Consider the following 26,757-nt stretch of genomic DNA (forward strand, 5'->3'; position numbering starts at 1 on the left):
GGAACCCTAGATTGTAAATGGTTGGGTTCCAGAGACATTTCTGTAGGGCACTAATCTATTTTGGGATTCAATTGGGCATCTCTGGACCAGGGCTGTTGGTATGATAAGATGGTGCCCAGAGGCACATTGTGGGCATGACAGCCAGGCTGACGAGTGGGCAGGGAGCCGGGGAGGGATGCCTAGCATCTCTGCCACCATGCAGCATGCAGATTTAGTCCTGGAACCCGCATACCTGGGCCGTGATTGTTGGAAGCTCTTGGTTGCCAGAATTCTACCTGGAGTATATGGGGAGACTACACATACTCCATCTGGGGTGCCCCAGGGAAATTGGCCCAGTTTGGGGCCCAGAGAGATCTCAAGCTCTGTGATGTCTTCTGGGACTCACTGCTGTCTCTGGCTTTTGATCTCTTTCAAGATTTATTTAAGGGTCTCTGAATCAAGGCCAGTAATAGAGTTTACAGGGTGGCATAGGAGTTGGTTTTTGGGGGGTAACTGCCAGTGCTTCCATGTGTATTGGGAAATTGGGGGGAGAGAGCCCACCCCAAATCATTGAGAGCCTGGAGATTTCGGTCACAAAACCCACAAACCCGAATTTTCAGCAGATTATATCTTGGTGAAATCTGTCCTAAAATGATAGAGTCAGGCCTGGGGTATGGCGGGGATTTTGGATTGTGGAAGCAAGCGGCTGCTGGAGGCTCTGCTTGGGCAGGCACAGACCTACCTGCCCCCCTCTAATTTACCCCAGTCTGTTCAGCCATGCGTGGGTCTGAGATGAACTGTGGTTTTTGGTCTCTTTCGATATTTATCTATGGGTCTCTGAGATAAGGCCAATAAATGAGTTTATATAGCTGAGACAGAGGTGGTTTGTGGGCATGGCTCCCACATACCTAACTTTTGGCCATTTAATTAAAAAAATTTCTTGGTAAACTTGATTCCAAGTTGTTGGGGTCCGGCCAAAGGCACAGCAGTAATATTGGGGTGTCAGGAAGCCTAAAGGCAGTATCAGGCTGCTGATATGCTCACCCTGCAGGTACAGGTTGACCTGTTGGTGGCATCATACCTCCTTTCTGGCATTCTTATGTCAACAAAATATCTCTGATAGAAAATGTTCTTAAAATATTCCATTTCAATGATAATGATATTACAAGAGTAGTTGTCATATTTAACTATTGATTATCATATTAGAATAAGCTAAGCAAACTTCCTTAGAAAATGAAAGCCAGAGATTACAATTTATTACATTTAGATGAATAATATTCTGTGTGTCATATAATACATTTTATTTACACTTATTTTATTAATGAAGTAAGAATCATCACGTTTGATTCTATAGATTGAAATCTAAATACATTAAATAGCTTGCACATCACAGGGTGTGCCACGGGGGACCAATCAATGAGGGAATTCTGGTTCATTCTTGTACTCACTGGAATGGAACCCACACTTCCTTAAAACATACTTTCCCTGTTCTCTTTCTTGGAAAAAAACCTTTCTTGTTACTAGAAAAGACGGTTGTCTTGAGGAGGTGAGTCTGTCATCCTTCAACCTGCAAGTGTGTTGCCAAGAAAGGTTTTCTCTGGCAGAGAGAACTCAAACGCTTTGCTTCAGGCACGAGGCCCAGGTTCAATCCCTGTACCACATGGTTCCCAAGCACTGCTGGGAGCAACGCGGGAACACAGAGCCAATAGTAGCCCCTGAGCAGAGACTGGGTGTGACCCTAAATTAAACAAAATGAATCTTTTTGTCCACCTGGTTCTGTGTCTCTCATTTGATTGACTCTAAAGTGGCCATGGAAATAAATCTTCTTGGTGACAAAAGGAATACTTAAGAGCTACAATTTCAGCTCATGTCCACTGAATTCCACAACTATGCTCTGCCTCAATTTCAGTGAGCTCTTCAGAAGCACTGTTTTTTATTTTATTATTTTTTAACGAATCACCGTAAGATACAGTTACAGACTAACAAACTTTCGTGCTCATGTTTCAGTCATACAATGATTGAGTACCCATCCCTCCACCAGTGCCCATTCTACACCACCAATGTTCCCAGTATACCTCTCTCACCCCTCCATCCCCCTCCCCCTGCCTCTGTGGCAGGTGGATTCCCTTTTTTACTCGCTCTCTCCTTTAAGGTGCTGTGGTCTGCAATGCAGGTATTAAGTGGCCATCATGTTCCAGAACCACTTCTTATACTGCTGCTTAGAAAGACATTATGAGATGTAATTACAATAAATAATTCCATAATGGCCATGTATAAGAAAGAAGGCTGCTGAATTTTTCAAGATAAAAGAAATAGACTAGATATGCAGTTCCCTGTAAGAGCTTAGGCTCCCTGCATATGAGGCCCCAAGTCACATCCCCAGCAGTAAAATACAAATACAAAACAGTGCAACTAAGTAAAATGACAAATGGAATTGAATTTACTTATAAAGGGAGTGAGTTGGTATTTGTTTTTTTTGGGGGGGGCGCACCCAGCTCAGGTCTGAGTCCTGGTAGTGCTCAAGGGACCCTATGCAGTGCTGGTGACTAAGCCCCAGTAGTTTGCATGTAAGGCAAATGCCTTTCCTGCTGGACAATCTCTCCAGACCTGAGCTGGCATCTTCATATAATTATTAGTATAATTATTTTTGAGGATGAACAATTTAAAAATCAGTGCAATTAAAGAAGATTGTAGCAGTTTCATATTATCTGATATCTTATTTTAAAGTGTTTCTGCATAGTACCCTTGGACCATGTTTATGTTTCACTTTTGACAGAAACTGTGAAACAAAACATGTTTTTTTCTCCATTAAAAACTAATCATACATAAAATTACTATTATATCAAAGAATATTAAGCACTGTATTAGCTTAAGGGGGTTGAAAGAATGTCATGGAGTGGGTAGATGAAGCAGAAATTTGTTTTCTCATAATTCTGGAGACAAATGTAAGAACAAGGTGACAGATAATTTAATTTCTGGAGAGATCTTCCTTCCTGGCTTGCAAAAAAGCTTAACTATCATATCCCTAAGGGTACAATATCCAAAGATAGCTGCTTTGGGGTTCAGGGCTTCAGCATGCCAGCGAAGAGACAAGAACTCGAAATAACTTTATATCAATAGTTTAATAGTATCAATAATGCTGAATGTAAAACCTTCTTGGTGTGAACTCCATCATCCTTCAATTTGACCCTCTCTCACCAACTATCTTCTCTGAAATACAAATCCATTATTGCTTTGCTTTTTCTCTCTTTTTTGGCAGAAGGAGTAAGACTCACACCCAGCAATATTGGGATCTCGTTGAAGTTCTGTGCTCAGGGGACCATGTAGTGCCTGAGATTAAACCAGGATTGGTCACATGCAAAGCAAGTACCTTACCCTCTGGACTCTCTCCAGTTCACCCTTTTTAACCCGAAATTTTCATATTTCCCCCAAATATCCTCATTCTTAAATGATTTTCTGAGACCCAAAGTTTTATTCTGTTTATCATATATGTTGAAAAAGCAAAGCTCCATGACAGAAAATGCTAATAAATGAATCTATAATGAATACTGGCCCAGTTCTGTGAACCCTGGGTGTTGGAGACTCTAAATTAATGTTCTTCCTGTCCCCCAAATGCTCACACATTACTCGGATATACTGAGTCATGAACAAATCTGAGTGTCAGAAATAATTTACAATGTTATTCTCAGTTATATTGTTTTTTCTTAGCTAGTATCTTTCTCATAACCTACCCAGATTGGGTATGGAGGAATAGGGAGAGGATATATGCCTGAATAGTCACATATCGTACTCTTCAAACCTGAGTAAGTCTCACATTAATTCTCTTCCCTAAGGTAAACAATCAAATATCTGTCCTTCCCAACCCTCTTAACATAACATGTTGGAAGAGGCAGATTTATGGCCTAGAAAATAAAACTTCAATTTCATGTTTCCTCAGAATCTGCAGAGAGTCCTCAGGCTTCATGGCATTCATATTGTGGCTTCACAGTGAGCTATCTCCTACATATCTGTTCTTTCGTGGCATTTTTCTCATTTATCAGCATACTCTACCAGGTGGCCTGAGCCAACTTTGGTGACTGTTTTTTTTTTCTTTTTCGGTTTGGTTTGTGGTCAGACCCAGCAGTGCTCAGGGTTTACTCCTGACTCTACATTCAGAATCACTCTTGACAGGGCTCAGAGGATGGCATGAGATTATGGGAATCAAACCGAGGCCAACCGCTTACAAAGCAAGTGCTATATGAGCTGTACTGTCTCTTTAGTCCCTTCGACCTCAGTGACTTTTCCTAGACTCCTGGTAAGTTACAACAGATTAAAGTCAATTTTTCTTGTCATGACAGTATAGTAAGAGTCTAAGAAAAGAAGAAAAAATATTTTGTTTAGTACTTCATTTTTAAGATCACATTATTTCTAGGGATTGAAAAATTCTATTACGGAAACAGTGAACATCAACTCTTTCACTTGTATTCTTGTTTAGAATAGATCTTGTCCTGTTTCCTGTCCCTCTGTTGCTTAGGGAAGTAAATATCTTACGGAAAACTACAGAACAGATTCTCATAAACAAGCAAATTCCAAAAACAAAGGAGTCAAGCTTAAAATACATCAAATATTTATACAAATAATTACAAGTAACCACTATTATTTTAAAGCTACAAAAGACAGGTAATAACATTGCCAATAGATGCAGGGCCTTCCAGTGGACAAAGATGCCGGTAAATGAGGCAAAAGAAATACTTTAAATTTATCAGGAATCTCCTTAGAGTTTTAACATGCAGTGTTCACTTCTTGGATGCTACCAGTTAATCTCTGCAGAGTAATACAGATGTTACAATTACAAGGAATTTTTTTTATTTTCTTTATTTTCCTGTTTATGTAAATTTCCGCCTAATATTTCAGTACTAAGTGACTAATACCATAATTCACTTTCTGACTGACGCTCACAGTAGGGTCTAGGGAGAGAGCTCAGGGGCCAGGGGCAAAAGCTGTGCATGCAGAAGGCTTTAAAGTCACCAGCTCTAGTACCATGGGGTTCATCAAGCACCACAGGGGATGGCCCTAGAGAACCTTAAAACCACTGCATGTTGCTCTAGAGGCCCCCAGAACCTGTTAGCCCAAGCAGTATAGCATTGATCGGCTATAGTACTGAACTGTCTGACTATCAGAAAAGGCCCTTGAGACCCGAGTACTATTTAGGAGTCCCTCTCAACACCCCTCAGCAAAAATAAAAGAAATAAAAATCCCCAGTATTCAAAACTTTAGATTATTTTGAGAGTAAACTGAGGAACATGTTGATTTCATTCCCTTTTCGTTCAATGAATTCATGAATATGAATTATATGAGCATTCTCACAGTGAGATCATGAACCGGTATACCAATATAGCTTCACACTTGTTATAAATCCAGTTTAGGACCATAAACTCATGGATTAGGAAAGCAACCTCCTTACCACATCATATCAGTAATTTGAATTCATGGTGAAGTTTGAGAATGACTACCTTAGATTAAGATTTCAATATGTATGTTTATTTTCTATTATTTTCCCAAAATATGTATTACATGGATATATGTACTATATTTAGTACAAACCAATAAATATTTTATGAAAAAAGCCAATAACATTAGTCTACATATATACCAATTCATCTATCCAAGACATAATTACATGCAAAAATTAGTACATCCATGGTCTTACTTGAGAAACTTAAGAAGTGATGAATGTTGAGAATAAAGTTGAATCACCCTTTCAACGCGATCCGCAGGTAAAGACTGATCTGAATTAATTCCAGGTGGTACTTTCCCACTCAAGTATATTATTACATCATAAATGGTCTTATTAAATTTGGAAAAGTTATCTTGACAGGAATAATTTTCAGATGGTATGGAGGAACAAAACTGCAGTTTATATAAATCCCTGTATGAAAACAATATCAAAACAATATCAAAATCTCAAAATGTGAACTTGCAGGAAAAAATTCAGTTACTAGATAAATGTATTTGACATAAAATAAAGATGAGATTTATTCTATTCAGATATCATTAGTCAATGAATTTTATGTTTTTAATAGAGACAGAACTTGAATTATCTAATGATGCAAATGCAAGATTATAGTAAAAAAAATGCTTTATTTTTTTAAGCAAAGCCATTTTTATTGAATAAAACACGGTGAAAGATGTGAGAAGGTGATAAAGATGGCAAATAAGTGTTCAAGAGAGACAGGCTTCTCCAGAGTGGAAACAAGTGAGCAAAAAAACAGAGGTAAGCAAATAAGATACGAATTCAAGAGAGAATGCAGACTTCAAGAGAAAGCCAAAAATGCCTTACAGAAACAGTACAGGATTAAATCTGGGACCCACTACCTACTAACCATGTTTAAAAATTATTGAAACTCATTAAACTCAATTTTATATACTGCAAGCTGGAGATAATAATGCTTATAATAATTTTCAAGGCACATTTCAAGTATTAGTCACATGTGTATACACCAAGACAATTTTTTTCAATACTTGTGTTTTAGTACCTAAAATGATACAACCTGGATATCAGACCACAAGTGAGAATTCTCTTTTTAAAGATAAGCCTAATGATCTACTGTTCTCATACTTTAATACAATGCAATCTGTGCTAATTTTTTAAATTGAGTAGCTAAAACTTGACCCACTTATTGTCTTCTACAGGTTACCAAGGACTGGAGCCATAGCACAGCGGGTAGGGTGTTTGCTCTGCACATGCCGACCTGACCTGGGTTCGATTCCTCTGTTCCTCTCCGAGGGTCCGGCAAGCTACCGAGAGTATCCTGCCAGCACGGCAGAGCCTGGCAAGCTTCCTGTGGCATATTCAATATGCCAAAAACAGTAACAAGTCTCACAATAGAGACGTTACTGGTGCCCACTTGAGCAAATTGATGAACAAAGGGAGGACAGTGCTACAGTGCTACATGTTACCAAATATCCAGTTCTGTGTGGTCTGTTTTGTTTTTAATTTTTCCAGCACAGACTGGCATAAAGAAATACGCAAGGTACTATTTTCAATGGCATTCCTTCAATGCTGTAGGTTCGTATAGCTCATTAAAGGAAATAGTGTGTAACATCAGGAAGGATTTGAATATCCTTACCCAAACTCTGCCTCTGCCACCACTTATTGTGTGAACTCATGGAATTTAACTGAAATTTCTGTTCCTCAAGTAATTCATAAAGTTTTAGAGTCTATACAGAACTACTGTATCCTGAAGAAATCAACAAAGAAAACAAATATACCATGAAAAAAATTAATATCATCACACAGTCCTTAAAATATTTCTACAGTGAATTATGAAAGACATAAATTGTCTAAGAATTAAACATAACTAAGTGATCAGACAAGGAGAAAAAGATGGACACAAAGGAGAGAAACAATAAACAACAGAAACAAACAAACTGGGATTACAGGTATTATAAGATTCTAAAGTTAAGAATTTGTGTATTGAATGATAAATTATGTAAAAGTAAAGAAAAGGAAAACTTAGAAGTGAAAAAATATGACTAAGTAAAATTAAGAGAGAAATGGAAGATCTAACTAGTAGATTAAATCAAATGAAGAAAACTGGGACTACAGCCCATAGAAAATATAGGTATTGCAATACAGAAGCATTAAAGGATGAATACTAAAGAGTGAGCAAAAAAGAAACTGAAGAAAGAGACAGTCCAATAATCCAAAAGGACATTGACTGGAAAATTAGGGCTTTCACTTAAAAAGATGACCATGGTCCAAGATTCCTGATGAAGACAGACACAAAAACACTCAGTAAAATATTTGTGAACTAAACCCAAAATTACTTTAAAGGGACTATACATCACAACTATTTGGGATTATTACATTGCTACAAGTATGGTTTGACGTATATAAATCAATAAATGTACTACCTACACTAACAAAAGGGAAAATGCAGATCATTTGGTCCTATTAACAGATGCAGAAAAAAGCTTTTAACAAAATTTAACATTCAACATCTGTTTATGATAAAAACTCTTAACAAAATGGGATAAATAAATATGCATATATACATATACATAAACTGCACAGGTAACATACTCAACAGTGAAAAATGAAAAGTCCTTGCAGAGTAATCAGGAAAGAAAAATAAAGTAAAAAGACTGAAATTGGAAAAGAAAAAGTTAAACTACCATTACTTGTAGATAACATGATAAAATACACATTAACCCGAAGGACTGCACTAAAACAAACACTCTCAGAAACAAACTCATACAGAAAGTTGAAAGGCTAGAAAAGTAGTGGATGGAAATCGATAGTATTTCTGTACATCAAAATTAATGTAGAAAAGTAAGGAAAACCAGTAATCCCATTTACAATTCTATCCCTTACCCCACTCCAAAAAAATTTAGTACCTAGGATTCGATTTGAGGTGAAACAAATGCATCAAAAACTTTAAGTCACTATTGAAAGAAATAGAAGATGCAAGAAAACGGGAAAATATTCCATGTTCATGGATTGGAAGAGTTAACATCACTGACTGTCCTATCCACAACAATATGCAGAACCAATAATTCCCACAAAAACTCCAATAGCATTCTTCAACAAAACTCTGAATGAAACTACAAACTTCCCACATAACCAAAGCAAGTCTTAAAAAAAGATGGGAGCCATCAGATTCCCCAACTTTAAAATATACTATAAAGTTACACCAACAAAAACACATGAAACTGGAATTAAAAACAGATGATAAATCCAGAATATAACTAAAAACCCATAAATAAATCCAGAGATATATAAACAGATCACATAGAATGAATGATCCAAGAACATGAAATGACGACATGATAGCCTAAATCATAAATGATAATCCATATATAAAGAACAGAATTGGACCAGTATTTCACATCATGCACAAAAGTAATCTGAAATATACTGACTTAGATGTTAGACCTGAGTCCACTAAAACATACTGAAGCAAATATAGAATATTGCATAATATTGGCTTCCGTGGTATCTCCAGTGGTTCTACTCCCCGAAAAAGAAAACAAAACTGGTTTAAAAGAGATTCTGTACGGCTAAAGAAACTATCACTATAACAAATAGATATCCAAGGTTTGATTCCCCAGCACCACATACACTCCCTCCAAGCACTGACAGGAGTGATTCCTAAGCACAGAGCTAGGATTAAGCCCTGAGCATTATCAGCTGTGACCCAGAAAAACATACAAAGAACAAAAATTCAGACTAGAAGTTTGCTTTCAGCTGAAGAGATAGAGTTATGTGTGTTCAAGAGGATTCTAGTGTTTCCAAAGTGATGCCTGAACAAGGGTTTGCTCTTGGAGTATACTGAGGCATCTTCTTAACTTGTGATTCTTTTCTCTATATGTGTTTTACTTTGTGTTCACCATGTCAAGATGAAAACATCTGGATCTTCAAAGTTGCTCTAAATTAGCTGGCTAAAATCCAAATCAACATTGAGAGGATTTTCTTAGAGGAAAAGGTAACCTGGCCCAAAAGGGCATGCAAATAATGATGGAAAAGTTACTGAGTCTTTTCTACATTATCTATGTGTATGCATTTCCCACCAATGTACAATTTTATATAAGTTAAAACTATGACAATGATAGTTGAAAATGATTACTCTGGGCAAGAACTGGGTGCTGAAAGTAGGTAAAGGAAAACTACTGGTAACTGATAACCTCTCAATACCTATATTGCAAACCATAATGCTCATAAGGAAAGAGAGCGAGAGAAAGGAAGGAAGGAAGGAAGGAAGGAAGGAAGGAAGGAAGGAAGAAAGAAAGAAAGAAAGAAAGAAAGAAAGAAAGAAAGAAAGAAAGAAAGAAAGAAAGAAAGAAAGAGAGAATGAAATAAAGTGCCTGCCATAGAGGCAAGCTTGGGGCAGAAAAGAGGTGGGGGAAGCAGGTGGGGAGGATGGTGGGAGGAAATTGGGGACATTGGTGGTAGGAAATGGACACTGGTGAATGACTGGGCATTGAAACATTGTATGACTGAAACGCAGTCATAAACAGTCTTATAACCTTGTAACTGTATCTCACGGTGATTCAATGAAAAGAAAGAAGGAAGGAAGGAAGGAAGGAAGGAAGGAAGGAAGGAAGGAAGGAAGGAAGGAAGGAAGGAAGGAAGGAAGGAAGGAGAGGGAGAGGAAGGAAGGAAGGAAGGAAGGAAGGAAGGAAGGAAGGAAGGAAGGAAGGAAGGAAAAGAGAGAAAGACAGAGAGAAAGAGACTGAAAATTTAAAATTGCATTCCTTCTCTTAAGTAATAGGGTACCAGATAATTTTAAGTTTATTTTTCAATTATGAGCCTCCCTACTTTGAACACTGAAAATAAACTCATGCAAAAAGGTTCACTGAACTCATCTTCTATCTTTCCAGGTAATGAAATCCCCTAGCATTTTTCACTGTTACCAGCAAGTAGTGAAATGGCTAAGGAAGGATACCACTTTGACAGTAAAAACTGAAAATGTTTCATTACTATTCTTACAGAAATGTGAAGAAGGAAAAAGAACATACGAAACAAGAAATAAATCAAATATAGCCACTTTTATTTTAGCATTCAGTTTTCATTTAAAGACTCATTTTTGTATCTTTGTTGCATGCTGTTGCCAGTACAATTAGGCAGCCTGCCCAGAAATAGAGGTGACACTTACTTTATATTATTAAATTTATCTGTGAGCTTGCAAGCCACAAAGAAAATGCATGCTACAAACATATATGTGTTTAAATGTCAAAAATTATCAAGCTGCAAGGGAAGGAGAAATATTATTTATGAAATGTCATTTAGGTAAGAACTTGGGAATGAAGCCCTTCACTGACAAAAGAAGAGTTGGTGGACACAATTAATGCTATCAGTAATTAATGTTAGCACTGATACATACTATAATTAATCCACCACGAAGAAGTAATATTCTAATATTCGGTAGAAGTGATAGGAGACTATTAACATAATCCTGATCCAATTCAGAATGTTTACCAAATACTTGATACTAAGCTTTTCCCTAATATGATTTGAATGTAAGCATCATAATCCTCTAAGGTACATAGTACCATTTTTTTAAGATGAGGTAATAGATGCAAGATAAAACAGTTTTCTAATTTCCATGCTTTCATTATTAATGGCAGCACATTGAACATTCGAGTGATTATATTTTCTGTGTACCAATTTCTATACAACTAATTTTACTTCATGTATACTTACATGCCATAACGCTCATTTGGTTTTTCTCTTCCCTATACTAAAATGAGAGGCATGGGGATAGGATGTCTGGGTTGGAACAGTTGGAGCCCTTCTCCTAAGCTTCCTGGCTGGTATTCCCCCATGTGCTTTTGTTGTGTGGCAGCTGCAGGAGGCACACGCCAAGAGTGAAGCTTGGGTTAGCACTGATACATACCGTAATTACCCCACCCCGATGAAGTGGAACATCCAGTACGCCTGAAATCAGTATGCTTGAAATCAGTCTGCAATCAGTTGCTTAGAGAAAACTTTATTTCCCACAGTTCACCTAACTCAAACTGAGTAGGCTGTGATATTTAGAACATTTCATTAGATAATTCGCCCCCAAAATTGTTTGCTCAAATTTCTCAATAGTTATTTCCAACATTTTGTGATTTTTCAGGAAAGTTTTAAAATAAATACCTAAAGGTCTCTAGGTAATAAAACAAACTAATTATTAAACAACAAGCAGAGAATTCTCTGTTTATTTCATTGATTTCTGCTAATCCACCTGAAACTCTCTCAAATCAATAGATGAAAAGGTCTGCTGTATTGCTGCTCTGAATTGATAAGTGCAGTGATATTATCTGAGATCACACACCAAGAAAGCAGTATTTCTGACAACCTGTGCCTTCATATTTAAGAAAGATGATAAAAACATGTCAACAATACTTAATAATACTGAAAGAAAAAACTTTTGAAATCCACACATGAATTCATAATTCCAAATTTCTAAGTGATTTGTCTCATGGTGTTTGACTCTGCAGCTGGAGAATGGAGAATGGCTACAAGGCCATTCCATTCGATTCCATTGCCAACATGCATGATTTCACTAGAATTTGTGGCTTGCCCAGGATTTTATGTCCCACTTGGTCAAAATCCATATTTACCCTATCTTATTAGAATTTCAGAATTCTCCTCAGTTCTAGACTACTGTATTCATTAGTTTCTTGAACTTTTATACCCAGTCACAGGAACTTATATGGTAGAGAAAAAAACAAAAACCAAAAGTGCCAAATGGCAGAGTCGATGTTTTCCAAATGTTAGAGGACTTCCTAAAGCTTCGCTTATATCTTAAGAAGTATGATATTTAAAAGTAGAATTTCTGGGGCTGAAGCGTTAGCACAGCGGGTAGGACATTTGCCTTGCACGTGGTCGACCCGGGTTCAATTTCCAGCATCCTATATGGTCCCCTGAGCACTGCCAGGAGTGATTTCTGAGTTCAGAGCCAGAAGTAACCCCTGAGCATCTCCAAGTGTGACCCAAAAAGCAAAAAAATAGTAGAATTTGTGTAGTATATATACACAATGGGCTGGAGTGATAGCACAGTGGATAGGGCATTTGCCTTGCATGTGGCTGACTCAGGTTCAATTCTTCCATCCCTCTCGGAAGCCCGGCAAGCTACTGAGAATATCCTGCCCGCACAGGAGACCATAGAAAGCTCCCCGTGGCGTATTCGATATGCCAAAAACGGTAACAATAAGTCTCACAATGTAGACATTACTGGTGCCCATTCAAGCAAATCGACAAACAATGGTACAATAGCGCTTACAGTTCTATATATACACAACAGAATACTATTAAGCAACAAGGAACAATGTAATCATGCAATTTGGTGCAACGTGGTGCAAACTGGAAGATATTATGATGAATGAAGTAGGTCAGAAGACAGACAGACACAGGGTGATCTCACTTATTTGTGGTATACAGAATACTGGATGAAGAAATGTATTGTAGTAAAAGGGGGATGCTAGATCACCCTTGACCACAATGTTTGGAGAGGAGAAAGACAGAAAGAAAGAAATCTGTGGGTGGTGGGGGAGGAGAAAAGAATGGGAAGTCATGGGTGAACAGGCATCAGAGCTTCAGTTCTACTGGTGATATGGGTGAGGAGTATAGACACATATCCAAAACAGACTTAACAACACTGAAAACATGAGATCTAAGCTGCTACCACTGAAACTCTGTAAAGTGCCAGTGAAGTTGACAGGCAGAATAGGGTGGAAGTTGGGTTGGGGAAGAATATAGAACACCAATGGAGGGAAGTTGAGAATGGTGGTGGGATTGGGGTTGAAACAGTATATGCCTAAAATTCAACTACCAACAACTTTTTAAACTACAGCCCTTCAATTATTTTTTTAATAAAGTAGATTCTCTGGGGCTAGTTCTTGGGTTCACAACCTGGTCATTTACTGATAGGTGACTGCAAAGTTATCTTCCTTCCATGTCAATTTCTCATCAGGAAAATGAAGATAATAATAGAAACTTATTACCTCACAGAGTAAGTTTAAGGAAAAAAATAATGCACACAAAGCAGAAAGAATCTTGTATTTACCAATTTGTAAACAAAATATCTCAAAATTGTTTTGTTAAAGAACAAGAGAAAGGAACTTCAGCATGTCATGGCTAACTAACTACAGAAATGAAAAGAAGAACAGATATGACAAATAATTCAATTGATACTATAAGAAGATAATTGAAGAGTAGAATTATATAAAAGTACAATTCTCTACTCATAGCTGAACTTATCTTTTAACTCTCAAAATATTCCAAAAATACCATAATGTTTGAAGAAATGGAATAAAACTGCAACAACACTGAATTTGGAAGAGGGTTGAATAACCTAGAAACTCGGAAGGAAATCTGTAAGACAGGTAGGTAGTGAATGGGATTTTATTGAGGAGTATATTAAAATGATGGGTCATTTACTAGTAGGCTATGGCTATAAGTAAAATAAACCCATTATTCTTAATAAGAGAGAATCCAAGGATTGAATCAGAATTACTAGATACAGAGGGAGAAGATATCTATGGAGAAGGAGGGAGGGAGGAAAGGAGGGAGGGAAGGAGAGAGGAAAGGGAGGGAGGGAGGAAGAAAGAAAGGGAGGAAGGAAGAGAGGAAATGAGGGAGGGAAGAAGGAAGGAAGGGAGGGAGGGAAGGAGAAAGGGAAAGGAGGAGGGAAGGAGGGAGGACATATGATCTTGGGGATCAAACTTGGATTTGGTTTGTGTATGCAAGGACGTACAGATGTGATCTTGGGGATCAAACTGAGATCTGCCTTATGCATACAAGGCATGTACTTCTGACATCTGAGGTTCTCCTTAGAACAAAGTAACTAACCATTATAGTTTTTAAAAAATGAAACAAATCAAAACAAAATCTCAAGTTCTATGAGGAACAGCAAAAAAAAGGGGAGGGGGCAGAATCCTAGGTGATCTAAAGGTATACGTTTACAGAACTGAAAATAAATAAGCATGCAATTAAAGTTTAGAAAAGAAGTAGATTATAATGAAGAAAGGAGTAATGATTTATAAAACAGAAAAGTGTAAGTTAATCCAAGAATGTATTCATCAAGTGAGATGTGAAAGAAAATTGGTAACGTCTGTAATAAGAACAAATAAAGGGGCCCAAATAATGGTTCAGTAGTGCCTTTGAATATCCAGGGCAAGCATGGGGCTGTGAGTTCGATCCCCGAAGCCCATACAAGTGCTAGGGGAGCTGACCACTCCTATGTACAGGATCCCTAGAGAAGGTATACAGAAAAATCAAAATAAAAACGATGAATGATCAAGAAACTTTAAACACAGAAACAATATTTCTAGTCACAAAAGTGAAACAATGAATTTTTAATGCTCAATGACTTCCATGAATGAAAATAAATTATTTAAATGTACTCAATAAAGGCAGCATTTTCAGTCGAACAAACATTAAAGAAGAACTTCTCTGCAACGTTCCCTGGAATCTGATGGCTTTATGAGCAAGCCTGTGAATTTTTAGGTATATGCTGCATTAAATGTCACTCAGAGATAAAATAGAAGCTAATTACATGCTATGAAACAGATCCTTATCCTATAATCTAAAAAAATGAGAAATTTTGGTGATGGGCATGATGTTATTATATCCCTAAAACCATGGACACATTCAGATTCCTGTTAAAAAAGATAATAAATAACTAAAATGAGAAACTGATGCATATATACAAAATGCCATATTACTCAGTTCCAAGAAATTCTGACATTTGCCATAACAAGGATGGAACTGCAGGGTCTCAGTTTAAAAGCGACAGAAGTCAGAGGGAGGACAAATGCTGGCTGATCTCACTTGTATGCAGTGTAAGAGAAACAAAACAAGGGATGGACGGTTCCCAATTAAATAAAAACCTTGAACTCGGGCAACAAATATGAGGTTATCAAGTTATGGAGGGAGGGATGCGCTGGCCTAGAAGTGACCTTAGGTCAGTGGCAGAGGGTTCCTTGTAAATTCAAGATACTGGAGTAACCATGTGCACCAAAAATGTACACATTAGCACTATTATAAAAGCCATACTACCACAACCAAATTGAAAAATAAGAAAAGGTGACAGCAAAACCATATGCTCTGCATAACCATGTTCATTGCTCAAGATAACCTGCAGAAACTTTAACAGGGAACATCCAGCTGCAAGGATCAATACTCACCCCAAGGATGTCAGCAAATGATCCCAGTGCTGAGCAAGGATGGAGAACCATTCTATAGGTAATACAGTTACAGAAGTGAATTTCTCTTAAAATTGACAACAGAATTATTTGATATAAACAATGCCTTTTAACGCTTTCGTATAGACAAAGTAATGAAATAACACATGAACATGTGATATAAATGCACTGTCAAAGAGAAGAGAGTGTCAAACAACTGTGTGCACAAGGTTCAAGATCTGCCTACACTTCTCTCTAGTAAGGGCTGATATCTCATTTTTATAGAAATGTTAAGTTCCAATTTTATTTTTATTTCTTGTATTTGAATTACACCAGGTGGTATTCTGGGTTTACTCCTGGCTCCATGCTCATGGATTATTCCTGATGGACTCAGAGGACCACTTGTGGTGTTGGGGATTAAACCTGGGCCAGCCTCATGCAAAGCAAAAAAGCTTCTAACCTGCTATACATATAGCAGACTTCAAATTTTTTCTAGTTTAAAATGGGTTTCCTAACCCGTGACTTCTATAGTTTGTTTTCATTATACAGATGGGGAAATTGAAGTTTAGGAACTTTTAATTCTTGTCTAAACTTACCATATGTTTGGGATAATGAAAAACACATACATACTATAAAATCATAGCACAGCGGTAGGGCAATTGCCTTGCGCACAGCCAGCCTGGCCGAGCCAGGTTCAATTCTTCCGCCCCTCTCAGAGAGCCCAGCAAGCTACCGAAAGTATCTTGCCCACACAGCAAAGCCTGGCAAGCTACCCGTGACATATTCAATATGCCAAACGCAGTAACAAGTCTCAAAATGGAGATGTTACTAGGTCCGCTCGAGCAAATAGAGAATAATGGGAGGACAAGTGTTTGTGTTTTATATTTACATTATTTTTCCTAAGTCTTCCTGTTATTCATAGGTCTAAGATACAGTACATAATACCGTATTTTACTTAAAACAATGCCAGCAAATAGATTATTTTATATGATAGAAGCAACGAGTTTAGAGAAACAAAATATAGCTCATACCTTCTTACTGTCTCTGGAATAGATAGAGAATGGGGTCCTCCTGGCCAGCCGAACAGACTGAACCAGGTCTGAGTTGCATTCACAATCTTGTGAAAGAACGTATAGGCCTTTGTTCCTTCATCAGGAAAAAAGAATTGTTTATTTTCCTCCTCCGTTTCCATAGTTCCATCATCATCCTTTTTTACGCTTTGCCTTCTGAGGAATTTGTTACGTTCATAGGTCACTTCCATACCTAACATACATACACATTTGTCTTTTAAAACGGGGTTACTTAACCATGGAGTAAAATATTCTGTTCCCATTTTCTATTTCTATACAAGTAGTGTCCAGTCTATAAACGAGTTTTATGATCTCAAACAAATTCGGTATCATTTTACTTTGAAAAACTAATAAAAATCAATTTATAGTCAAAAATCCAAAGAAGTATTTTTTTAAATGTAGGGGTCAACCAGATGGCTCAAGGAGCTGGTGCTCCTGCTTTACATGAAGGAATCCCGGGTTCAACCACCACCAGGAGCAACCCCCTAGCAAAACACTACAACAGGCCCCGAGCAATGCTGGGTGTGGTCCCAGAGCAAATAACAGTGAGGATCATAATGATGTTAAAGCTTATTTCATCCCTAGAGATTTAGCGAAATACCCAAAGAGTTCATTGCAAATAGTACTATCGTGTTGACATATGTATCTATCTCTACCTCTTTCTACAATAAGCAATAATGGAATCAACTCGAAAAATCACCAAGTTTGCCAGTTCCCAAGCCCTGTTTCAGGGACGTCACAACAAATTTACAGGATTCTCCAAAATATTTAATATTTTAGTTAAGTATTATAGCGGCATTTAATAGCTCTCACATACACTACTACTATTAGATTTTTTTTAATCAAACCGCTGAATCAGTGCCCATGCTTAGTACATATCCAACTCAGTGAGATGTACTGGGTCACAAAGCATGCACTGGACCCCAAACCTGAAGATCCTCTATCGTAGATTAATGAAGAAAACTTCCAGTGGTCATTTTAAGTAGAGTGACTGAGTATAGGCTGTGCTTGCCACATACCAAGAGATAATTTTCTTCCAGTTGTAGGTACAGATGATACAGCACACTTAGAAGGATCGGGAGAAACAAATTCATCTTTGTAGAGTAATGACAAATCTGCATTCAAAACACTTGCAATATCATCTACAAATGACACAATGGGTGGAGATCACAGTACGTCAAACAAGCATTGTAAAATGCGCTGAAATGAGTCATCTTATTTTAAATTTTATATTTATATAACAAAATAAAAATTTAAATGTCATAATCCATAAAAAGATACCAAGGGTTGGAGCGATAGTCAGTGGGTAGAGCATTTGCCTTGCACGGGGCTTACCTGGGTTCAATCCCCAGCATCCCATATGGTTCCCCGAGCACTGCCGGGAGTAATACTTGAGTGCAGAGCCAAGAGTAACCCCTGAGCATCACTGGGTGTGACCAAAAGTATATATATCAAATAATAAATAAAATATAAAGGGTTACCAGTCACCTCTGGCTGTCCCCAGATAATCTTATCATGGGCCAAGTCTCATCCATGAGTAAACCTATCCCTGGACCATGTGACATCTCATACCTCTTACCACTCATGCTCCAAGAGTAGTGCACCACATTTGAAGGTATTTCAAGTAGAAGGCAACCAATCTTAAAGGGAAATATATTTTAACAGATATTTTATATATATATATATTTGTATATGAACAAATTGGTGTTCAAATATACATATACTTATATATACATATACATATATACATATATATAAGCACAGACGACTCAACCCTTAACAACATATTACTAATCTCTTATTTATTAAAGGGATTAATAACCCCTGGGTGAAATGCAACAATCTTTACACACTCGCCTCTAAGGAAAAAAATTTGGAGCATTTTCAGCGGTTTATTCATAACAAACAACACAAAATAAATTATTTCGGTTCTGCTTTGGGGCAGGGGTTGGGGTTCGGGATGGAAAAATACAAATATGGTGGTGGAAAGGTGAAATGGTGGTGGGACTGGTGTTCAAATAGCAAATGTAACCAAATATTGTGAAATACTTTGTAAAAATAAAATTTAAAAAATATATAAAGTTATATGGTTTTCTAAATTGAATGATCTGAATTTGACAAGACAATTACGATATCATATGAAATTTAAGAATGACCAAAACTCAACTTTAATTTAAACAAATGTATGAAATATTTCTACACCAAAACTATAAAAATATTAGAATTATGTTGAAAATAAAATTTAGGCACTGGAATTATATACTACAGTGGATAGAGAATAATAATATTTTCTAAGTATTTACAGACTAGAGTTCTCAAAAAAAGCCTCTTAAAATAAACACACATTAATGATATTCAGCTATTTCACTGTCTTGCATTTTATTTAATAAATGTATTTGAGAATCTGAGAACTACAGATAAAGACCATATGGTAAAATGGTAAAATTAATAGGCAAAATTGCATTTCTATTCTTTGTCCATGACTCTTCATGCACTAATCTTCCTATAGTGACCACAAGCTGATGGATTTCATTATATTTGGTATATGCAAATCGAGTGTGCTGGCTATATTGCCATACATGTGCAATATGTCCTTTGCCCAAATCAAAGTGTTTAAGACCTTTGTCAACTTCCACACATATGTCATCTCTTAATATATTATGAAGTCATCCCAAAAGTAGCAGTAACCTCTGCATAACCCCCAAGCCTCAATGGACAAATTGAACTTCTTTAGGACTAATTTATTTCTGAACCTTTCACAAGATTGTCAATTTTTATAATTAAGAGACATCCTCAAATTCCACTCTCATTGCTAAACACAGCTCAGGAGATGACAGGAGTTTACCAAACATATGTTCATTTCGTCGATTTGCTCGAGCGGGCCCAGTAACGTCTCCATTGGAGACTTTGTTGTTACTGTGTCTGGCATATCAAATACTCTCGGTAGCTTGCCGGGCTCTCCGAGAGGGGCGGAGGAATCGAACTCGGGTCGGCCATGTTGGCCGCGTGTAAGGCAAACGCCCTACCCGCTGTGCTTTAGAAATCACTTTATTTTACATACAATTTTTTGGTTTTGGGTTTGGGAGCTATACCCAGTGGCACTCAGGGCTGATTCCTGGCTCTTAGCTCAGGGAAGATTGCTGGTGGGCTTGGGGGGGCCATATGGAGTTCTAGGAATCAAACCTAGGTCAGCTGCTACATGCAAAGCTATTGCCATACCTGCTGTACTACCTCTCCAGGCAAGAAATAACTTTGATTTCTAAAAGTTGACATCAGATAGCAAGAACATATGCAGCGAGAGTCAAAAAGGAAGTAGTCATACATAACTTACCATCCTTTAAAACGATTTTTTGTTCATCAATATGTAATGCCATATATGGGTAGATTGTAAGAATGCAGTTTTCTGCTGTTGCTGAAACTGGAAGTGAAAACCTAAAAAAAACAAACAAACATTCCCTTTTGATAAAATATTCAGATACATTAAGTGCAATGAAATATTTTTAAAGTATCTGACTGCCTTTAATGATAAAAATATGAATTATTCATAATTTTTCTTTCCACCTAATTTGTTTTTCTTAACCGCCTACAGTATCTATTTTAATGGTTTAAAAATACTTTTAAAACATTTAACAGATTGTGAATTTCACTGACAAGTGTGCTCTAGAACACAGCTTGTAATTATACAGGTTCACAAACAGATTCAGAAAATCTTAGCGTTGAACAAGCTTCAGACTTAATTTACTCACTTTCTTTCTCACATAGGATCCCTGACAAATGATACTGAGCCTCAGATGACACCACTAGGAAGGCACCAGAAAGACACAGATGACACAAAAGTAATATATTTCCTATCTGAAGAATCGTGATTTCTGAAATTCTGCTTCTGAGAATCACAGAACAAGATCTGTAATCTGATCTTTACTATATTCCCTCAAATGATTAAATATAGTCATTACATCTTCTCTATGGTTTCTCTTCTTTGGATTCCTGACATTTAAGGGTTATTTTAATATCAAGTTCTCCAAATATTTCATGTTTCATCCAAAGCCTTTTCTTACGGCCTTTTGTTATATATTCGTCTTTCTTCAAATGTATCTGAGAACTCAAAAGAGATACTACCAAAACTACTGAACCAATTCAGTACAATTATTTTCCATAACCTGCACACTCCATCTTATGAAAACTTCATGAAATTGTCTTATTGATTTTACCAGACATGAAACCCTTTTAGATTCTATCACACCCATCGAGCTACTGTGATTAGACTGTCCTTATGAGGCTGCTTTTTTTTCATGAAAGTAGTATCTTTAGTACTTACAACACTACAATACTGTCTCATGAGTCTCAGTTCTGCTTTATAGCATACGAAGATAACTTTAGTCCTGAAATGCCATCTATATTAACCCTTCTCCTAGCTAGATAATAGCTTAGAAAATGAACTTTTTTCACTCTAGTTATGCATGATATTTTCCCATTAGGAATATAATATGTTTTCTCTTAATCAATGTACAATGACATACTACATAATGGACATCCATTTAACATTGTTTTAACTTTAACCACTCCATTATATCATTCTAAATACATGCACCAGATTTCCCTGATCAGGTTTAAATTGAATTTATGTATACAACTGCTTTTTCCATATTCTGACCTTCTTAAAATAAAATTTGGTATTCCTTGATAGCATGAATCATTAGTGTGTCATGCAATGTGCTAAGCACAGTGATGAATCAAGATTCCAACTGTTGAACTATGTTTAACAAATATTTTTTTAGATTCATTAGAAGTTTATCCACAGTATCTGTGGATATCAACATGCTATTTTAGAAACCCCAAATGCTCTTTCTTTCTCTCTTTCTCTCTTTCTCTCTCTCTTTCTTTCGCTCTCTCTTTCTCTCTCTCTCTCTCTCTATTTTGTGCCACACAGAACAGTGTTCAGGGCTTATTGTCTCTGTGTTCAGGGTTCACTTCTGACAGTGCTTGGGAAAACACATGCAGTGCCCTGGACAGAACTGCAGTTGGCTGTGTGTAAGGCAAGCACCTTATCCGTTATTACTAAAGCAGGAAAACAAGTAAAGATGATCACTGTAGCAAATGCTATTCTCATTTCCCTTTCCCAAGGATGCAAGTTCTTTGTACTGGAATTCTATCCTGAGTTTGGGTGTTAGATGATAGATCCAAGTGTTTTAGGTTTAACATTGGGTTGTCTTTTCTTCTCCTACAGAGAGTTTAAGTTAACTGAATTACACCCACTCCAGTACTCCTGGGGACACACCCAATTCCATCTGAGCACTCAATCCTCTGTGTTATCTTTAACCTCCCCACCCAAACAAGAAATTCTGTCCTTGGGTGACCAGAGTCCCCTGGTGTGTTCGGTGCTGATGACTGTCCCGCCAGTCAATGGAAGAAGAAATGGGCCCAAAGGCTGGTAATCAGTGGCAAATTTATTCACATCTATTAGCAATAATATAGAGAAATTGTGAAGGGTTGGAGGTCAGAAATTACACAGAGATGTGGCTGAACATTAACGTAAACAATAAAGAGATGTAAAGTCCTTCCTTCAGGGAAAATTCTTCTACAAGATCCACACAAGGATGGAATTCCATCTAGGGGCTTCAGTATTCTAGATTACTTCTAGAAGATCCGCCCAGTGACAGCATACTATTTAGGGGCATATTGTTTTCTCCTTTCCTTTATTGGTATTCCATTTAAACCATCATTAAATTTACTTCTTAGTAACATTTCTAGTCATTTCGTATAAATACAGTCTGAGACATAGGCTTTTATCTATACCCGAGGTTAAGCTTAAGATAGTTTCTCTGGACTCATGGTAGAGGTAGAGGATGGATTTTCCTGGGGACATCCTGCTATATTTCCCAGACTACAGTCCTCAGGCCGGGTTATGTTTTTCCTAACCCCAATACAGTCCTTATTCAGTTACATTTGGGTGGGTCATGTGAGTTTTTTCCATGACCATGCTCTTAACTTATTAAACTTCTTATGGTGCTTAGGCATTCCCATGTCAAGCCAGGGTAGCTTACAGCTTGTCCCTGGTCCAACCAAGTCCCTCCGCGGGACCCATCTTTTGGGGTATAAGGAACTAAGGTCAATCTAAGGGCAACTGAGGCTTCAGTCAAGTAAATATGATGGATGCTCAGGAGTATTTCAGAGTCAATTAATTCCCAAGTTATAAAAGCATAGCATTGTTTTTCTGTGTCTATAATAAAAAAAGGACTGTCACTGTCACTGTACTCCCATTGTTCATCGATTTGCTCGAGCGGGCCCAGTAATGTCTCCATTGTGACAATTGTTACTGTGTTTGGCATATTGAATACATCATGGGTAGCTTGCCAGGCTTTGCTGTACGGGCGAGATACTCTCGGTAGCTTGCCGGGCTCTCCGAGAGGGGCGGAAAAATCGAACTCGGGTCGACCATGTTGGCCACTTGCAAGGCAAATGCCCTACTCGCTGTGCTATTTCTCCAGCCCTAAAATAAAAATATGCAAAGGATATAACAGAAAGAGAAAAGTAGTATTTCACTTACATATACAAAATCCAGAGCCATTAGAACATTTGACTTTATAAGACACTGTCTGATTTGGAGATATTTGTGACTAACAGGAGAAGAAGAACACAAAGGAGAGGTTAAAGATAAACACAAGGGATGCGAAATGCCTCAATTGAATTTGCGGTGCCTCCAGGAGCACTAGAGTAGGTGTAATTCAATTAACCTAAACTGTATGCTGGAGGAGAAAGGACAACCCAATGTTAGGCTTAAAATGTTGGAACTACGATTTAACAGGTGGGCAGAGCAAAGCAAATGTAACCCTCAGAGAACTGTTATGTCATTCGTTTTGCTGAAAGTCACAATTGTTCAGGCAGTGTATGATTCCGGGGTAATCTTGTTGCCAATGTCAGTTTAGTAGGAATTTGAAAGGCCAATTCTTTGCCTCAAATACAACAAAACTCCAGTGGGATTTCGTCCCATGGGATCAACCATAGGATCAAGCTGATGTTGCAACTTCGACTACCATTTCACATTTATTTGGGGTGACTGATAGCCTTTTTGCTTCCTCTAGTACATTACTTGACTTTTTGGTTTTATTTTTTTAAGAGACAACTTCCTTAATAAACGAATCCTCATTTAACTTCCTAACCATGCATCCTTATCTAAAAAGTTGGCTGGTAATTAGCCCCAAGTACTAAATTACCAAGTGAAGTACTAGTATTTAAATATCCATAAAATTATGTAGAATGAAAAGCAGCATTAGAATAAAATTTTATCTTGAGAATGATGGGCTGGAGCGATAGCACAGCAGGTAGGGCGTTTGCCTTGCACACAGCCAACGTGGCCGAACTGAGTTCGATTCCTCTGCCCCTCTTGGAGAGCCCGGCAAGCTACTGATAGTATCTTGCCCGCACAGCAAAGCCTGGCAAGCTACGCGTGATGTATTCAATATGCCAAACACAGTAACAACAAAGTCTCACGATGGAGATGTTACTGGGCCCGCTAGAGAAAATCGATGAACAACAGGAGGACAGTGATACAGTATGATTTGAGAATGATATGGAAATATATACAATATATGTATACATAGATATCAATAAGTTATCTTCACCTAACTAGCTTGGAGGTCTAAGGGGATATAGCTCAGTATAGGCTGTGAGTTTAAGCCTGGAAGCACAGGGCTCCTGGATGGTCCTGGTGGTCAGTGACACCACACAGCCCAAGTAGTTCTGTATCCCCAGGTCATAGTATTGAACTGCAGTTGCTAATATTGCAGGAAGTGGCCCCAAGGACCCTAAACACTGCTTAGGAGTCCCTCCTGCAAAAATAAAAGGCAAAAAACAAAAACAACAAACTAGCTTGTTGAAGATGGTATTATTTGATTTAAAAAGTTCCTCAGAATAAAAAATAACCAGCATACACAAAATTTATTTGACCACATTTTTCCAAGAAACAATGTAGAAATGTACAAGCTGTACAGCATGGAGTAATGGGGCTTTATATGTTTATATTATTATTTAAAATATGTCAAAACACAATAGGGACTTGCAGTATATAATAATAATCTACTCTGCATTATAACAAAACTAGTCTGGGAAAATAGGCTATTTTATGGAACCTTACAGAAATGTTTATGGTTGCTTATTTATAATGCCATAAATATTTATTTATGGATTCTCAATACCAATCCATATAGACAAAGACCTTTACTGGTGGTGAAATTATTCTAAATATACTCAACTTGACAGAAATGGTTAAATAAATCACTGCTACACCATTAGAGCTTGCAATTCCATTCTGGGATTTAAGTAAGATTCTCTAGAATGTTTCCATGAGCAAACCTCAGGACGGACATTTCTGATAACAACAGAATTGATTTAAAGCGGATGTTGATGCGGGTGAATTATATGTTGTATTATTTGTGATTGCTAGTGTGTGGAGCATCTAACATTCATTTTTTTTATAAATCCCTTTGACAATCTTTGAGAAAACAGATTAATAACTTTCTCAGCCTTGCTTTTAAATAACTACATTTAATAAACATACATTATACTTAAAGTCATATGATTAGAAAATAGAGGAATCAAGTTCACAGCCAATCTGTTTAAAGCTAAATCTGTGGGACCAGAGAGATAGTACAGCGGCTAGAGTGCTTGCTTTGCATGTAGCCAACTTTGGGGTCAATCCCGGGTACAATATATGGTCCCCTTGGCAGGCAGAACCAAGGAGAAAGCTCTGAGCACTGCTTGGTGTAGCTCAACATCCACCCTCCCCCAAAGATTAAATCAGTGATCATATTAATATTATTATTATTTCTTGTGTTGTTATTTTGGTGAGTTTACTCCTTGCTCTGTGCACAGGGATTGCTCCTCCTGGTAATCAGGCAACCGTATGTGGTTCCAAGGAATGAACTCAGGTCAGTTGCATGCAAGGCAAGTGGATTACCCACTTTACTATCTCTCTGGTCTCTACTGTGACATATTAAAACAGGGCGTACAGACTGGAACAGTGATTAAAAAAATCAAACTTCACCACCAAATTATTTACATTTGAAAAATTATATATATACACATATATATAACTCATATGGTTGCATATGCCTGGGTATATATAGCAAGGCATAAAATTTATGTTTGTGTTTGCACAAAGGCATATCAACTAACTATAATCCAAAGTACACATAAAAAATTCAAGTTAAATCAGAAAGAAATATAGATTACGCTAATACTGCAAATTGTATTACCTTTAGTCCCCAAAAGCAGAATTTCTCAATATGATGATTTGCACTAGAATTTAATTAATGCAATAATGCCTAATAAAGCTAAACTGAAACCTATTTAAGTTGTGCAAATCATTAGTTGTTCTGCTCTTTGCCTCCTAACATACTTAATGGCTAATTCCAGGAAACACTGCCGAAGCTCTGGTTATTGGATATATTATTAGGCTCAACATTTGCAACCTGATGGAAACAAATACTAAAACTTCATGACAACCTGACATGAACTCATACACAACTTCATTTTCACGAAGTCCTATCTTAAATGCTGTAGTGTACTTTACATTAGAAGATAACTAGCTCAAACATGGACTAGAAGGTTTTCTTACTCTTCAGATTTTAGTATCTATGTATTTTTTTTGTTTTGCTTTTTTGCTTTTTGGATCACACCCGGAGATGCTCAGGGGTTCCTCCTGGCTCTGCACTCAGGAATTATTCCTGGCAGTGCTCGGGGGACCATATGGGATACCAGGGATCAAACCCAGGTTAGCCACACGCAAGGCAAATGCCTTCCCCTCTGTGCTATCGCTCCAGCTCAGGATCTATAATACATAGATATAGATTATATATGTGAATTCATTCCTTATTGTGAACAGAAAAACACAATTTATTCTAAGGAATGGGTTTTTGTAGTCAGAGAGTAGCACAGAATAAGATCAGAGTTGGTCAGTCAGAAGCCATTGATTGACTTTGAAAAATTATTTCTCCAGTCATCTCACCTGAAACCCCACCATGAAATATACATTCTCAAAGGATGTATATTTGAG

General features: G+C 37.3%; 1 protein-coding gene across 1 annotated transcript in view; it reads right to left on the minus strand.

Moving 5' to 3' along the window:
* CFAP47 (cilia and flagella associated protein 47) overlaps positions 1-26,757 on the minus strand; it is a 606,917-nt gene that overhangs the window by 377,578 nt on the left and 202,582 nt on the right. Inside the window, exons 27-30 of the mRNA XM_056131098.1 lie at positions 20,035-20,135; positions 17,723-17,845; positions 16,665-16,896; positions 5,669-5,887 (exon numbers count right to left, since the gene is read on the minus strand). Of these exons, the coding sequence (XP_055987073.1) occupies positions 5,669-5,887; positions 16,665-16,896; positions 17,723-17,845; positions 20,035-20,135 (675 nt within the window). The remainder of the gene's footprint in view (positions 1-5,668; positions 5,888-16,664; positions 16,897-17,722; positions 17,846-20,034; positions 20,136-26,757) is intronic.

The sequence above is a fragment of the Sorex fumeus genome, unplaced genomic scaffold (genome assembly GCF_029834395.1).
Source record: "Sorex fumeus unplaced genomic scaffold, SorFum_2.1 ptg000086l, whole genome shotgun sequence".
NCBI lineage: Eukaryota > Metazoa > Chordata > Mammalia > Eulipotyphla > Soricidae > Sorex > Sorex fumeus.